Below are 17,924 nucleotides of genomic sequence, written 5' to 3'. Positions count from 1 at the left end.
GATGCTGGATTTGGGGTGGAACCCTCCATGCATGGTTAGTAGCTTCCGAGTCTTAACATCTGTGGTCTTCATTTCCTCCTTTGGCCAGGTAATTATTCCTGCAGGGTATCTGATTACTGGTAAGGCATAGCTGTTTATCGCATGCAAACTCCATATCTATATATATCTATATATATATACATATATATGAGAACCTCTGTCACTTTTTATTGGTTAATAAGTAAAAACTTTGGGAGTCTGCATTATTGATGTATAAGATAAATTCCCTGAAGTATTTTGATTTTCTACCTTTTTACCTCTGAGTCGTGAGAAAGCTGCAAAATTGAGTTTTTGGTCTGACCAAATCACACTAGAATTTCCTGTGGGCACAAATGAGTTTTAAAACAACCCAATAAACAGATAGTTTATGTTTTAAAGTACCTATATGCCAAACATCAGCTGATTTCATACACCAGAACATGCTTTTTTAACTCCAGTAAAATCTGATGGTATACACACTGTCAGTCATGCGCACCAGGAAACATTTTTTACCACTAGTTTTGGCATAGTTTAATAAAAACAAACTTTCAGGAAAATTAATATTATACAAACAAAAACAAAAAAGTCATGATTTGCGGAACGCCCATTTTGCAGTTTTGTATAGCTGATTTCATTATTAATTGTTTTTTGTTGTTTTTTTTAGACATGAACTGAACAGTTAGGTGTAATTTGAAAGAAATTTAAAGTTTTAAGTCTATGTAGAAGCAGCTCATGATTCATTATATTAAGGTCCTTTTTAAGTCTTAGAATGCTACAATAGAGAGATTGTTTTATATTTCCTATTAAGCACCACGTAAACAGTTCTGTCTGACATCCAGGGCTAAAACTAAGTCGATTTGGCTGGAGAAGCTGGTCGTAGAGAATAAAAAGCTGAGCTTTTGGATCATCTGATTAGACTTTGCATCCAAGTGAAAAAGCCATTTTTCCCCCATCACAAGTTTGGCATTGACATGAGTATACTAATGCCATACAGAAAATATCAAATACAAGCTTTTGTGTAAATTGGTGGTAATGCTGAGTGCACAGTGCACAAAGTGGCCTGGTCGTTTGCCCATTCACATCCAGCACAGACACAGTGAGTCTCAGTCCATCTGGCTGCTGAAACTGGCATCTGTTGCTCAGATTATCCAGATTTTATGCTCACAACTAGTGACTTTCTTTCATGCCAACATTTTACATTGCCAGTTTAGTTAAAAGAGGTGGGCCTCACACTTGCCATTTTTGCCTTTGCCATCCAACCCCCTCCCCCCGTTGTATACATACTATGGATAAACAGCGTATTTTAATGGTTGTCATGGAGATTGCTTTTTTGTGAAACAGGAAGACATCAGAGATGGCACTTTGACTGAGACAGCTGACCAGATTTGGGTGGAAAGCGTAAAGTAAAAGGGATGCTTTCCAAGAAGATATACAGTATGTGACGGAAGAAGATCGGAGTGTGTAGGTGGAGTAAAAGTGGCTCTGCCAACCCAACTGAAGCACTACATTAACCTTCTTCTGATCTGCCTTTTCCTGCTCACAGACAGCATCTATGCTGGCATGCCGTGTCCAAACTGGACATTATATGCAGTAAACCAAAGCTTGTATTCATTCCAAACATGTTTTCACAACTTTTTCTAAAGCATTTGTGGGTAGGAAAAAAAAAGAAAAACTTTCTCTCTCACTGATGTCTAAAGCCACATCCGCATTACTCTGGAGATTTTCTTTTGCGTACACATCTACTGTTCAAGCACAGTTTTGGATGAGAAAACTAAAATGTTTTAAAAACTCTGGTGAATTTGTATAAGCAGGAGATGTTGAGCTTTTCAAAAACAATGACAGCCTATCTTGGCCATGCCCATTACCCCTTTGTGCTCTAAAATTGCAAACAAATATGAAACCGTTTTTATAATTTTTTCTCCACTCCTGAAAAAATTGGGACCTTATGTAAAATGTAAATAAATTTTTTTTAAATCTCATAAACCCATATTTAATTTATTATGTAACATTGTAAATATATCAAATGGTACTAAGTAATTGTACCATTTAAAAAAAAAAGAAATTCCAAATTCTCTGACAGCACCACATTTATAAAAAGCGGAGAGAAAAATAATGGTTGCAAATAGGCTTTCCTGAGTTGACACTTTTTAAAACTTCACTGTTGGTGTATCTGTGTGCGCTCCATTTATGGATCTTTTCAGAAACCATGACGTAGCAGCTGTGTTTTCATTCATGCCCACTAGCACTTTCTGCCATGAAAACCCAAACAACAATGGAGCCATTTTCACCAGCTTTTTGTTTTCTATCAGTAAATTGTGCTAAGTAGAGCTATGAAAAGTTTATATACGTAGGTTCTACAAAGTTCTTTATGATGTTTTTCTCAGTCATTTATTCACTCGCATACTCATACAACATCATTTGTTTTTTTAACTCTACATATGCAGCAGTTTTTTAAACCTCACTCACACAAAGCCATTCAGAACCAAATAAAAAGGTTACTAAAGTCGTCACATAAATTATTTTGGAAATAGTCTCATTTAAAGTTATCCAAAATTAGTTCAGTCTAAGTGTGCATATATGGGTACCTTTCTTAGCTGAGTCTAATCAATGAAAATCCAATTGGATATTAAAATGTGAGTCCTCAGCTGGAAAGGAGCTCAGGTCCTCAGCTGGAAAGGAGCTTGGCACAGAGTTATTTTTGGCACCTGCCACATGACAGCACAGGGAGGTGGCCTCTGAGGTTCCTAATTTGGTGGCTGGAAACACTGAACATGGAAATATATACCATCTGGCACTGAAATACTGACACAAGGACTGTCTATGTAGACATTACCATTAATCAGCCATTCCTGAGTTAAGAAAGAGCCGCTTATTCTTCACAATAAGTGCGAGAACAAGGAGGGTATTACCCTCTAAATGTTGCTAATGAAGCACAATATTCAAAGTGGATTGGATGATTGACCATTCAAATGGTGTGAAAACAGTTTTAAATAATAAAATGAATCAGCTAATCATCTGAATGTTCCAACTCGACATCTATTAATAAGGTGGCATAGTTAGTTGTAATTTATAGTTTGTGTCAATATCTCATTAAATTTTGGTTATGCTTGTGTCTCACACATTCTGTAATGTGTATAACAATCACTACAGTCATTTCGTTCAAAATTAAATGTTTCAAAATGTGTTCTAAAGAATTCATTGGAATTTAGTGCATCAATAAGCCACACATAAATAATTGATATCAGCTCCAAATTTGCTCTCTGTTTCACCTGAACACGTTCTGTAAAACTATTGTCATTAAATCCTTTTAGAAAAATTGGTTTGTCAATGCTGATTTTTGCACAAAGTTACACAAAGCCGGTTTACCTTTTCAGATATTGACCATTCCATCCCTGTTACTACCTCGCCATGCGACACAAAGGCACATCAGAGGTAGAGTGGTCCCCCACCCCCCTTTCCTGACGCCTTAGTCCATTCTAATCACACAAAGGCAACCAGAAGGCGTCTAAGTCCTGTGTTTTGTGAAAGAACCTACAAAGACAATTGAAACAGACAACCATTCAGACTCTTACTCATGCCAATTTAGAGTTTCTTTATTTCATTGTCAACGTTATTACATATGTTTTGCAAATAATGTTTTTGGGAGCACATGTAGTCAATCACTTGTGCCATGCATAGACTCTAGATAGTGCAGGTGTACCAAAGTGGATGCTGCCTTTATGAAAAATAGAGAAAGCACAACCTGGATGGCCTGTGTTTTTAAGCTAACATATTAACTTGCCATATTATTTAAGGAGCATAACGTATGATTTGAACAGAAATTAGTGGCATCAGCGATGCAGTGGTTAGAGCTGTCGCCTCACTGCAAAAAAAGATCCCAGATTCTCCTCCTTTCATTTCTGGGAGGAGTTTACATGTTCTCCCTGTGAATGCGCAGGTTTTCTCCCAGTACTCTGGTTTCCTCCCACAGATCATGCATGTTAGGTTCACTAGTAACCAAATTGTCCCTAGGTGTGAGTGAGAGTGGGAATAATTGTTTGTCTCTGGACTTGTGACCTGTCCAGGCTGTCCCCAGCCTCTCACACAGTGACTGCTGGAGATAGGCGCCAGCTCCCCACGACCCGGAAAGAAAAAGCGGGCAAAGAAAATGGATTCATTTTCCAATTTTCTCATGTCCTGAGATTTAAAGTTATTCAGAAAACCTCTGGGGCTAAAGCCCCGAATGCCCAGGCGTAACATCGCTGATAATAATAATAATAATAATAATAATAATAATAATAATAATAATAATAATAATAATAATAATAACTAGAAGCACTTGGAGAGTGCAAATCTTTGCCTAGGCCATAGGGTCATTAAAAAATTGTAGAAGTTGTATGGTGATCCCGATCACCACCAAAATTTAATTTTGTTCTTTGTGACAACCTCAACATTTCCTGAAAATGTCATCAAACTCTGTTAATTACTTTTTGAGTAATCTTGTGCACGGGCAAACAAACAAACAAATGCTAACCAAAACATAAACCTCCTTGGCAAAGGTCAATAATAGTCCAAAGCAGTGCATCTTATTTAAAAAAATTTCATTCAGTGGAAGAAATCATCAACTTTGGAGGAGTTGCAGAGATGGGTAAGAACTATATATAAAGGCTGAGGTGAGTACAGAGACTTATGGCAGAAGTCTTTATTTCGTACTCTCAAAAGTTTGGGTACGTTGTGATAACAAACACAAAAATAGGATTTGGTGAAAGTATAGGCTGACCTGGAGTTGTTAAGAAATTTTACAATAATGCTGTCTTAACTTAATATTTATTTTTCTGACACAGAAAACCAAGGGCCAAATGTTATCTAGAGTGACACAAGACCTTAAAACCTTTAAATCGATTTTTTTTATTAATCTGCATTATACTTTTATAATACAATCTGCAAATTAGTTGTACTTCCATTCAAAATAGTAAACATTTTCTCTATTTTTTTAAATAACTTGTTAACCTCATTATTTGGAGTAGGCTACCATAAAGACTTTAAACACTCTTGAAAGCCTTATAAAACCTTTTATCATGTATATACGATTGATTGTGTTACTTGATGAGATCCTGTGGCAGCAAAAATTTGATTTTCACAACAAAGATGTAGATCCCTTGGAAACTGTGTTACTATGTGCAGCCATATGTAGTCTTCAATTTGGTTTACTTACAATTCAGTTCATATAAATAACATTAAATTATTTCTGGGATCTTTACATTGGAAGATTTGGATCTTACTGTTGTACAGAGAAATAAAAACAGTTTCTGCGTGAACAATCACATTATGACAATGAAGATTTATGCACAGAATTATAATAGTTTGTTCTAATGTTGTTAAAATAGCACCTAATCACATCCCACTATTTGACATGTCACCTCCTTGTGTGTTACATGGTGACTAAAAGGACATACGACGTGTACAAATGCTTAAGTGTCACTATTAAAGGACTCACCTTTTGGTGGTGCCAATTTGCATGTGAATGAAGCTGAATACTGTTGTTGCACACCTTGAATAATTCATCAGCCTGATGACCTTGCAGAGAGTCACCTACACCTGTTTGGAGCGGAAGAATCACTGATCATTAGTAGCCAGACCAAAAGAAAAACTGACCTCAAAGAACAATAGAGTATAATGTGAAAACAGTAAATGTTTGTTTTTATGTTTCATTCGTCTCTTTTAATTTTGTATCTATGCTGTTATGATACATGTTACTGTCATCGGTTTTTACAAGAGATTATATGCTTTACAGTGTGCACTTGGTCTTTTCTGTGACTTCCTAGCAACACGTCCAGTGGATAGTGAGCTGTGTTTGGGGATCCCTCCAAATACCACACAGTTGTGCCAAATAAGCTGTCCTGTTGAATGCGAGGTGTCTTCGTGGAGCGCTTGGGGACCCTGCACCTACGAAAACTGTCAAGACCAGACCACCAAGAAAGGTGAGACTTTCTCGCGAGGATAACAGTCACTATGTCATAGAGGGTCATCAACATTTTTAGATGCTAATTTTATTGATTTATTAATGCATAATTGTACAATTATTAGAATTAAACAGCAACAGCAAACAACATAAATAAAAAACATATATCATAACAACAATCAAAACAGATTTTAAACTAGAAGTACTCAAGAGTGCAATCCTCAACCTAGGCCATAGGGTCATTGAAATATTGTAGAACCAGGATCGTGATACCGATCACCACCAGAATTTAATAGTTTATTCTTTGTGACAACCTAAGCAATTCCTAAAAAATTTCACCAAAATCTGTTCATTACTTTTTGATTAATCTTGTGGATGTCAAATATGAAACCATCCACTTTAGTAGATGGAGACAATCTTTACTCTTCTGATAGTTTAATCCAAAATTTGTGCAACATGGCGCACAGATCCTGAGTTTTAATGGCCAAATGCAAACGCAAATCCTTTGCATTAAGGAACCAGTGAACTTTGTAATTTTCTTTGTCTTTTCTTGAGTTAGACAAAATTGTTGACATTGTTGCTCGATGGTCCTCCTGTTAGTGGTGGCAGCTAACACCAGCTGCTTTTCTTCGTCCTCCTCTGGGTGAAAACGTGTACACATTTTGCACATATCTTGGCTCTAATCAAAGTCAATTTTTCTCTTTATTTTCATAGAAACTGCATTACTTCCAAACACTGACTTTCATTGCAGGGGGGAGCTGTTTGTATGTTTCAGTTAGCAATCTGAATAATGTGTCTCTGCTGTGTGGGCAATAAACGATTCCGATGCTGCACTTCCATACTTCAGAAATCTGCCTTTTGTGTTCATCATCAGGATGTTATTAACCCTCTCAAGGCAGACGTTGCAGATTTGCAACAGCAAATTGCATATACCTAATTACTCCACATTCATATTTTATGAGCCTTATTTTACTCAGATGATAATTTCCCCAAATATCTGATTTTTCCTGTTACTAAAACTTAATTTGAGCCTAACATTAAATAATTAAGTTTTAACAATTTTGATTCAATTTAGAATCTTTTGTGTCTGCATCACTATTCATTGAAAAATAGATTGTAAACCCCACCACTAATGCTCACATTACCCAAACTTATAGTTTCAAATAACTATATCTGAAACTAAACAGAATATTGAACACTGGTATTCTTTCTTATGGCATGAGGCAGATTAAAATGTTAAGCTAATTCTTTGCATAAAAGTCAACTCTAGATTTGTGATAGCAGTAATGGAGCGAATAAGATTGAAATAGCTGTTATGGCAGGATGTCCATCAGTGAGGGTGACAGCATCGCTACTTCAACCATAATTACCCCCTGGAGCTGAGGCATTCACCATGACTAATGCATGTTGACTCTGTTTTAATGAAGTGCCTCAAATGAAAGAGATGGTTGGAAATTGTCATCCATGCATCTTAATGATAGATTCACTCCCACCAACTCATTTGCTCACAGTGCCACTTCCGCTCTTGCCGTCATGTACTGTTCATTTTGCAAAGTCCAGACACACTTTCTCAAGACTTTCTGGTCTTTCATTTATTCACTCAGAGAAACATGGACACAAACTGCTTTTTTATGGGTTTTATTAAAATTTACACCAAACATTTTGAGGATTATGTGCTTTAATAATGTAATACTGTGAGCCTAGATGTACTTTTGGCTGCTGAAACTTCATGATATGCAGCATGTTATGGATGCAGCTCACCGCTGCTGCTTTGTGACACATGCTGGAATGCATGCTTTCCATTCTGAATTGGCCAATTAAAACAGCAGTCCCTGGAAAATAGGTAAAGAAAAACCTGATGAGTTACATTGCAGTGGTGGGGGTTACAACCTATAAATAGCTAATCAGAATTACAGCAAGGGGGCACTCTACAACATGTCTCAAGTGAAAAAAATGTACATACTCTTTCTTGAGCAAAATGCACACAAATTAAAGGCCTGTCACCCCGTGAAGGAATCCATTTTGCATGCTGCCTTTATGTCTGAGTGTTAAACTTCTTCTGATGAGAAGGGATGGAGTTGTAGCTGTTTTAATCAAACCTTGGAAATGGCTTTATGTGCGCCCTCATATAATCTGTGACAGGGCATAAAAGTGTAAAACACAACAGGATTTACTCTGTCAGAGTGCAGCTGGGGTGAGTTCAGTCTCTAGGTCAGCAACATGCAAAATGTACCAGCCAGTTTTATGCTGCATCCAGAAGGGGATGAAGGGATTCATATTGATCAAAGTGAGGAATAGTCCTGGAACATGGTGAAATAAGAGACTTAACGTTCAGTTATGCTCCTGCATGAAAATTGGGAAGGAAGGTTTTTTTTTTCATTTTACTTGGGTCAGTTGTTGGGCTGAATGCCAAAGAGTGTTTGCCAGTCATAAACCATTTACCAGAGTGAACATTACTTGTAAAAAGCTACAGAAACAGTGCAGATGTTACAGATTAGACAGCAAAAGATTTAATGTTAGGTACATTTGCTCCAACTGATTGTAACTTACTGTCAGTGGTACTCATAATGTTTTCACAATAGATAAAAGTCCCTCTCTAATATTATACTGGGGTATCTTGCAGCAAGAATTCACAGAGGCATTGTTTTGATAGGATTACAGTTTGCAATATCCATCCACCCATCCATCCGTCCATCCATTTTCTTCTCCTTATCTGTGGTCGGGTCTCAGAGGTAACAGGTCCAGAATGGAAACCCACACATCCCTCTCCTTATTGTCACTCTTCAGCTCCTCCTGGGGGAATCCCAAGGCAATCCCAGGCCAAAGAAGACAGAAATTCTCTCAAGAGAGTTCTCTTTTAAGTAGGACTTTCTTAGAAAACCTCCAAAGGGAGGCGCCCAAGAAACATCCTAATCAGATGCCCGAACCACCTGAGCTGATTCATTTTCATGTGGAGGAGCAGTGACTCTACTCCTCCTGGATGGCAGAGCTCATCTTATCTCTAAGGCTGAGCCTAGACATTTCACAGAGGAAGTTTTTTTTTTAACCACTTGTATCCAGGACCTTGATCTTTTGATTATGACACATGATACCATAGGTGAATGGTCATGAGTAAATCAAGGGCTTTGCCTTTCAACATTCAAAACCCTCATCCAAACCTGGTTCAAATCCATCGGTCCATCATCCGCTCTATCCTGCCATCAATCATGAAGACTCCCAGATTCGTGAACTCCTTCGCTTGAAGCAAAGACTTTTCCCCAACCTAAAGAGAACATTACAACTTTTTCCAGTTGAGAACCATGTCTTCGGACTTAGAGGAGCTGACTCTCATCCCAGTCACTTCATAATTGGCTTTAAACCACCCCAACACACGCTGAAGGTCGTAATCTGAAGATGCCAACAGAGCCATGATATCTGTAACAAGCAGAGAAGAGACCTTGAGATTCCCAAATCCAACACCCTCCACTCCATGACTGCACTTTGCAATGTTATAACATTTAAGTATGTCCTGAGTTGCATTCATTTTTTTACTCAACAAGATCTGATAAGGAAGATGGAGAGTCAGACTGCAATGTAAACTGTTCCTCATCTCACTCCAAAGATTTTCAGTAGGGCTACTTTGATGGCTAATTTGCACATGAAAATGTCATGAAAAAGTTTAATCTTTCAAAGTTTGAGCCGAATAAATCCTTTGCAAAATAGTTGTTTAAGAAATGTGAAGTTCTGTTTTGGTAAATAAAAGATTTTATTTGGCCAGATCACACATGATTTTTTTTAAAGTGTGTTTTCAGTCAAAATGAGGCCCATGGCTCTGATAACAATGGCTTGTATCTTTAAGCCATGCAAATCATAACGCACCCTGCAGATACAGCGAGTGAATGAGGCCTGAATTGAATTTCCTGGACCTCAAGTCTCATCCTTCTTTATAATAACTCATTTCCCCACCCCCACCCCCGCCATCTGTTCTCCATCAGATAACACTTCTGTCAGCGAGCATAGTCACAGAACGGTTCATGTCCAGCTGACCTGCTTGATTAAATAAAGGTTTTTCAAAGGATGACAAAAATGAAATCGAACCTGAGTCCCACAGGCACTTGAGGCACTGCTGCCTTATCTGGTTGGAGCAGGAGAGTGGAGTTTGAGGGGGGTGAGTGGGTGGGGGTGACCTTGGTTGAGCTAGAATGAATATCCTTAAAACTTGGGTCATGAAATTTACTGTCTTTAAGTATAGGAAAAATCTCAAACCTATCTGAATTAATTGATTATAGTGAACACTTGTCACTTTAAATGGGATCATTTAAATGAGTGATGTTTTAAAACCATCATTTTGTGCAGTTCTTTAAATTTAAGGCAAGGTCAGATTTACTTGACTGTCGCATTGTTAAATGTTCATCCTCATATTCTCAAGGGCCAAGCTAATATGGTACAATTAGGGTTTTGATTATTGCAGAAAGTTTTAGCCCAACACATGACAAGAAATGCCATAGCATCATTTTGTTTATGTTCATGTGTATAAATAAACCTATACGTTGTGTTATTCCTTTTTGAAAAATGAAATTATGAAGAACAACACGTTGTAACTAGAACATTTCTAAATAGATTTTAATTGACCATGTGCAGCTTTTGCTGAATGCCATCGTACATCAGCTTTCTTCTTTAAAGCCCATTAGTTATTTGGAACTTACTTTTGCAATAATCTAAAATGACGAAATGCTGATGTTTTGATGAACTGTATTAGAAGTGTAAAAGGAGCCAAGATTAAAAGAAACGTTAAAGCTCCTGCCAGTGGCTCTTTACCATCACCATGGTAACCACACGCCTGTGTTTCTCACTCACTAAGAACAGTCTTAATGGGACAGGTGAAACAGAATCTAAGCCTCAAACAGTCACTGCAGGAAAACTATAAGTTGAATTAAAAAAATTCTGAACTGTAAGTAGTAAATATGTCTGGTTGTCACGCATGTCTGTTTTTATGTGTTTGCAGTGTTTTGCATTGGAAATACAACAAGTTAAATATACATTTTACCTCCAGCTTTTTAGTTAAAAAATGCTCAGATACAATGGGAGTCAATGGGACTTTGGGTGTCTGGACTCTGGGAAAATTTTAGAGAATACCTTTAATTCTATTGCAGTAAGAGACATAGTGACAAAAGACAAAAATGCAAGTTTGGCACTTCCTTTGCCAAAATCCAATGCAATTTTTATTTTTTAATCTTTAATTTTGTCTGTATTGTAAAATGTAATTTTATCAAAAGTCAATCCGCACTTTTTTCGACTAAAACACAAGTTTTATTGTATAATTTGTATGCTTTTCCCTCCAAAAAACTGCTAAAGGAGATGTGAGTTGAAAATCATGAAATAGATAATGTAACTAAAGAATTTGCATTTTTTGTAAAGAAGCATTGTGAATGCCGAGTGCTGAAATTTGCTGAAGAACCTGATTTATAAAAGCTGAAAGAAGTAGAACGCTAGCTAAAAGCCTAAAGTAGCAAATCACTAGCCAGGACTTAGAAGTAATTAAAACCTTGCCAAAATGTGCTAACTTAAAGCGGCAAAATGTTAGCTAAAAACCAAAGTAAAAGGGCAGCTAAAAGTAGCAAATACTACAAGTACCATACGAAGACAAAAGCAGCTAGGATACTGAAGCAGATTTCAAAGAGAACAATCTTTTTGAAGGAACTGAAGAGATCTCTATGTATTTCTACAGGGATAATATTTGTAAATAAAGTTAATTAGTATAAAAGTTATAAAAATCAAAAGTCATAGCACCCATCTCAATCTCCAGAAACAGCAAACAGTTGTGTGAAATCTGAATCAGCAGCCATACAATCATGGGGCTATAATGCTCCTGCATGGGGACCGTTAATAATGCTGTTGTGGTAATTCCTGTTTTTTTCTGTGACAGGTTTTAAACTGAGGAAGCGAGGGATCATCAATGAGCCCACAGATGGGACAGGGAACTGCCCGCATCTGGTGGAGGCAATACCATGTGAAGACCCCAGCTGCTACGAGTGGCTGGTGGTTAAATTGGAGGGTTGTATTCCTGATAACGAGAAAGAATGTGGACCTGGAACCCAAATTCCCCAAGTCCAATGTGTCAACAGTGATGGTGAGTAGACATATGAAACAATTTAGCGTTATGCATCCTTCTCGGTCCAAGAACAGATTGGTCCACAAAGTTTTTTCCAACTGATTTCCACTTTTCTTTCCAAGTTGTTACTGCTTCCCAGATACTGTTGGTCTACTAAGATATTTTTAGATGTTCTCTCTGTTGGCCTCCTTGAAAAACAAAATAAAACAAAAATTGTGTGGGCAAGACATCACTGAAGAAAGCTTCAAAACCTAATGGGTTTTAGTTGCATTGGGTTTTGTAATTTCACAGAAAATGATGCTTTAACAAATAATATAACAAATAATCTAAATAGTCATTCATTGGATATTTGTGAAACGGGTAAAGAAAATGGATGGATATTTGTGACTTACAGTGTGATGTTTGATGGAATTTGCAATAATTTGTTGGCTTTAAAATATTTTCATAGACTTTTGTGATGCAGCTGTCTATTCGATCCCACCATCTTGGTGTTATGTCTCCTCCTCCACCTCCCCGTTACAACACGTTTCATGCAGGCATTAAACAGTTTTAAAACCTCAGATGTTTCCTTCTCTGGCCTTGTCAATAATCACTTAACTAGTGTTAGCTGGCAGGAAAAAAAATGCACATACTAGCATATATGACACATTACAACAGCAAATATAGACAAAGGAAGTTTTCTTTTTGGTTTCCAGTATACATGAACATCTAAGAACTTTACTCTAATTAAAGAATATATTATGATCTGGAAGTTTTATTTTATCCAGCCATTGCTTCTGTCTAACCTAAACAAAGAAAATGTGTGTGTGTGTGCGTGTGTGTAGATGTGTTAATGAGGGCCCTGGGGAGAAACAGAAAGACAGACACAGACAGAGATGGGGGTTGTTAATATGTTTCCATATTAAAGTAAACTGAGCCTCCATTCTTAGACAGTATTGTACCAAGAAACGTCAGCAGCTTTTCTATTTTTCAGATGACGTATTCTAATCTAAATATTTATAAATTTGGAAAATATAAGTTGAAAATTTCTCTAAAAATGGAACTCTTTGCCTGAAACTCCAAAATAAATGATAAAATTATAAATTAATTATAAGTCCAATGGTAATTTGGGATTTGTGTTGTAATAATTTAATTAGACAGAATACCAACGTTTCGATGTATGAACCGCATATGAACTGTAAAGAGAACCGAGATCAAAACAAATGTTAAAGCTGCTGCCAGTGGCTCATTAGGGTCACCATGGTAACCACACACCTGCACCTGTCACTTCCTGACAGCACTCTTAAAGAGGCAGACAGATAGAAACACAAAGTAAAAAGTAAGTCTCAAACAATCACTGTGAAAACTGTCAAAATTAAATAAAAACCCTGATAGAAGCATCTGGTCATCACACATGTCAGTTTTATTGTCTTTTATGTAGGAGCTATAACAAGGTAAAAATACCATTTCTGAAGAAAGAATTCTGAGCTCAGATATAATGGGAATTTGGATGTGCACACTCTGCACTTTGGGAGGATTTCAGCGGAAACCACAAGATGACAAAAATGCCTACGTTTTATTGTTTAAATTATGTAAGAAGTGTAAAGTTTGTTTAAGTAAGATGAGTTTTTTGGGGGAAATATTTTGGAATGTTTAGACAAGTCAAAGTTTTTGTGATATCTTAACACTTCAACATTCCTTGGTAAATCCTAAAAGTTAAAGTGTGATTGTGTGAAAACCACTAAGGATATCAAAATGCTAGTTCAGTTGTGTAAAGCCGACTTTCTGTGGCCCATTTAAACTTTGAGTGGTGTTACTACTCTGAAGTTTGTCTGAGCTATAGAGCTCTGAAGATTTTTATTTTTATTTTGCCAAAATGTTATTGTCTATGAGGTAAGTTTTTGCGGTTCAGATTTTGTCTGTTCCTCATGATGTACTGCTACCAAAAAAGTGGATTCTTGAATTGAAAATTGTGATGAAATTGGAAGAATGACGGGCAAATGGTAATAAAGGTGCTTCAGTGTTTATAAATAAATTATACATAAACAAGACGGCTTGTGTGAAAAATGTCTGAGTAGTTTATCCTTGTGGGAAAAGTAAAGAATCTTCTGACTTTTGTAGCTGAAAGCAATAATGCTGCAGCCGGCTTGCTCTTTGTCATCTATTAGGCTAATTATTAGAGTTGCATTTCAGCAGACTCTGCTGGGAAGTGTAATGAGGCATAAAGTGAGAATACGAGCTAGAAATCTTTAGGTAGATATACTAGGATCCATACAGTCTATTCGAGCATAAAGATTTTGAGTCCAATAAATCACCCAGATCTTCAGCTGTGCTTTGCTAAATTCATTTCAGAATTTTGGAACTGAAATATACATTTATGGTACTTTTTCATTTTGATCATAAGAATAAGTATATTTTTGCAAAACAGAAGCTGTATTGAGACCTTAAATTTTTTTTTTTGCGTGTACAGACTGAAAACTACTGAATTAAAGTTTAAATTCGAACAGAGCCAAACCTGGATAGATTTAACCCAGCTGAGTAGGATTATCAGCATTCTGTGTCTACCCAAAGGTTCTTTTAAAATGTAGAATCAGAGCTACTAACAAGTTGAGTTAAAAAGAACAACCCAAATCTGGGTTATTGGATGATTACAACCTGGGTTGGTGCTTGGTAGCTAATGCTAACTGCTATTAGCTTCAGCTATCTAGCACCAATTTATTATTTTAAGAAACAAAACCTATTCTCTTTTTTGCAAACTAAAGTTATTACCAAAACCAATCAGGTTGAATTTCTTTTCAAGTTATTTTTTCCATCCTACCTTTACTTATTACATCTTATGACCCAAAGACTGGGTCAGACCTTTTGACCCAGTATTTGGTCAAACCAACCCAGCCTTGACTCAACAGCTTTAACTCAGCCACTAGGCTATCAGAACAACCCAGCAGTTTTTAGTGTGTGCAGCATGGCAAATGGACTGTACTTATAAAGTGCCTTTCTAGTCAACCAGGCCACTCAAAGCACTTTATAACACAATCTGTGCCCTCATTTATCCATCCACACACACATTCATTCAGCACTCTACTACATCTTTACAAAGCTAACCTGAATAAATCATTCTGTAGAGTCTAATCAGTGCTTCAACATTGGATGCAAAAAGAACTTAAAAATGCACCTGCTCTTCAGGTAAGCTGACATTTTCTGTAACTCAGAGTGTAGCTTGCACTTGGTGAAAAATACACATTTTAAAACTAGAGAGTGGTAAAAATAGGTGACTGAATTACAGATGTAGCATTCCTTGAAGAAATCCTTTGAAAACTGTCCAGTAGTTCATGAAATATTCTGCTAACAAACAAACAAACAGGGTTGACTTTAATAGTTAAATCTGTGGTTTTAAGCATGATGTTGTGATGGGTTGTGCTTAAAGTATGTGTTGGGGACAATGCACAACTACTATCACACCAAATATTAGCTCAAAATTTGTACAGTAAAATTGGCTGAGTTATAACCATTTTGTTATGTAATGTTTTCTAAGGGCTGTTGGCTTTGGCAGCCATCTTGAATTGGGTTGAGTCCAAAAGTTAATTAAGTGTAGTTGTCAAACCAATGAAAGTTTTAATAAAATCTGTTCAGTAATTTAGTGTGATATTTCACAAGGCATTTCTTTAACAGTATAGACAAACAACAGCACCTCCACCACACATACACATACACACACACACACACACAAACACACACACACACAGACACAGTCAAAAACATTATTACGCTGCCTTTGTCTTCCTGGCAATAAAAATCTGAGGCCTTAACAACAACTGCTGTGATCAGACATACAACCTAATCTTTACTATAGCTGTTATAGCTATTGCTTATTTTATGGTCACTCTCTGGCTAAGAGGTTTATGAAGCTAGAAACATATTTTGAGATTGAACTCAAATTAGCAGACAATCAAGTAACCAAATAGCTGTAAAACAAGGTAAAACTTCATGCATATAGCTTTTAGATTCAGTTTCTTTCAAATAGATTTGGCAAGCTGTGTGGTCCAACACTTATAGATCTGGTAGATTGCTGACTCTAATCCTCTAATGCATTTATCACTTCTATTCCACCACACTTTTTTTTATCTGGAGTCTTTTTCCCGCTTACCCATGAATTGGGCAAATCTTTTTGTTCCTATAGAAAAAAGAAAATATGCTGAAAGTGACCTCATCCTGGCAAATCCGTCCTCTTTACTCTCCATCCATCTTGTGAGAGGCACTCAGCCTAAGAGGTGTGGACTCTGGTTTATTGCACCCCACTGAATCAGACATATTGGTAAATTAAATTAGCACAGCCTGCTCCTCACAGTTGTCTTGGATTTAGTCTGCATTTCCTCCCCATTAACTCTGAATGTGTGTGAGGTAATCTCATCCGGATGTGGCAGCTTTGAGTAAAGGAGACGTCAAGCTTCCATCTGGTACATTTCCCTGACCGGATGTCCAGGCAGAAATCAACCTTTTCTGATGTGTGTAATATCAAAAACAATATTATTTTCTTCCTTATGATTTTGTTACAAGTCTTCTTTTGATACCTGAATTTGTTTGATTCCTTGTTAGCTGAATTTAAATTGAAAACACACTTAGATACTTGGAGAGGGTTCAGATTAAACTGCTGACCTTTGGGCTAGAAGACAACCACTCTGACCACTAATCCATAGCCACCCCAATCTAGACTGCTGGGAGCGTTTACTTATCAAAAACCAATGGCATTACCACAAACAGAAGGCATGAAAACCATCAGTGTCATACAGACTTAAATGTTTGCCCCAGTATATTTGAATTGGATGTCCTTGATTAACCCTCTCAAAGCCCGATCTATCTCCCATCGTCAGCATTCTATGGCATCCCTCAGAGTTGTTCTTAGCAGGCCTGTCATTGATTTCTTGTTGTCTCCTTCGGATGGAAATGGATCTGTTTTTTCCCCCAGGGGCCTGAGACGTGTCACTGGATTCACTGGTTGTCAATCTTTCAACCATTCACAATGAGCTTTTCACACATACAGCTTTTCATTGAAAGGATGAGTTACGATTCAATGTAATGAAGAGAGTAGAGAGAAAGAAGACAGCTTTCAGACAATCAATACGGAACATTTCAGCAACTCAGAGACCCTACTGCTTTTAAAGAGAAAAATCCTTAAAGAAACAAAACCTCACTAAGGTAATCTGTTAAGGGCAGTCTGTGCTGTACAATAAGGCTTTAAATCATGCTTATTCTACAGGGCTTTAGTAATATGTTAGACTTTTGTGTTCCTTTAAGCCTTGTCCACACTGCACTAGATCATTTTAAAAGTGAAAATGTTCTGCTGTGTTTGTGCTTCCCATTTACAGGCAAACAGAAGTTTTGCTTAAAAAAGAAAAAGACTTTAAAACTTACTACTTGCTACATTATAATGTAGACTCAAAATAAAGAGCTTTTTCTTCAGAAATAATGACCTTTCGGCCAGTTTTGCACATACCCAGATATTACTTTGCACCAACAATAGAGCCACTTTTACTGCACCTGTTTCACTTTATCCTAATCATGTTTCCATTAAACTTTGAATGTGTGCTAAAATGGTTAGTAACTGAGAGGAAATTGTAAACAGTAATCAAAAGCTTAGCTTTGTAGAGGTGTAGTAGAGTCCTGTATGAATGTGTGTGTGTGGATGAATAAATGAGGGCACAGATTGTGTTGTAAAGCACTTTGAGTAGCTTGGTTGACTAGAAAGTGTCAGGATCTGTATTGTTTGAGTTATGTTTTTTGTAATCTTTTGTGTTAGTATGCTGGTGTAGATTCTCAGTCATCCAGGCCATGGTAAATTCAAAAAAAGTTAAAAAAACAAAAACAACTGGACTTCTATTCTGTAGCTGAAGACGTTTC

The 17,924-nt window shown here is 36.9% G+C and overlaps 1 protein-coding gene across 2 annotated transcripts in view; it reads left to right on the top strand.

Annotated features, from left to right (window-relative positions):
• The window catches only part of thsd7aa (thrombospondin, type I, domain containing 7Aa), a 119,724-nt gene that overhangs the window by 60,893 nt on the left and 40,907 nt on the right, over positions 1-17,924 (top strand). For both annotated transcript variants that reach the window (XM_017430699.3, XM_037975817.1), the window contains exons 5-6: positions 5,823-5,978; positions 11,865-12,068. In XM_017430699.3, coding sequence (XP_017286188.1) covers positions 5,823-5,978; positions 11,865-12,068 — 360 coding nt within the window. The remainder of the gene's footprint in view (positions 1-5,822; positions 5,979-11,864; positions 12,069-17,924) is intronic.

Source organism: Kryptolebias marmoratus, linkage group LG5 (genome assembly GCF_001649575.2).
Source record: "Kryptolebias marmoratus isolate JLee-2015 linkage group LG5, ASM164957v2, whole genome shotgun sequence".
Classification (NCBI taxonomy): Eukaryota; Metazoa; Chordata; class Actinopteri; order Cyprinodontiformes; family Rivulidae; genus Kryptolebias; species Kryptolebias marmoratus.
The sequence above is the reverse complement of the archived record's forward strand: the minus strand, read 5'-3'. Positions and strand labels throughout refer to the sequence as shown.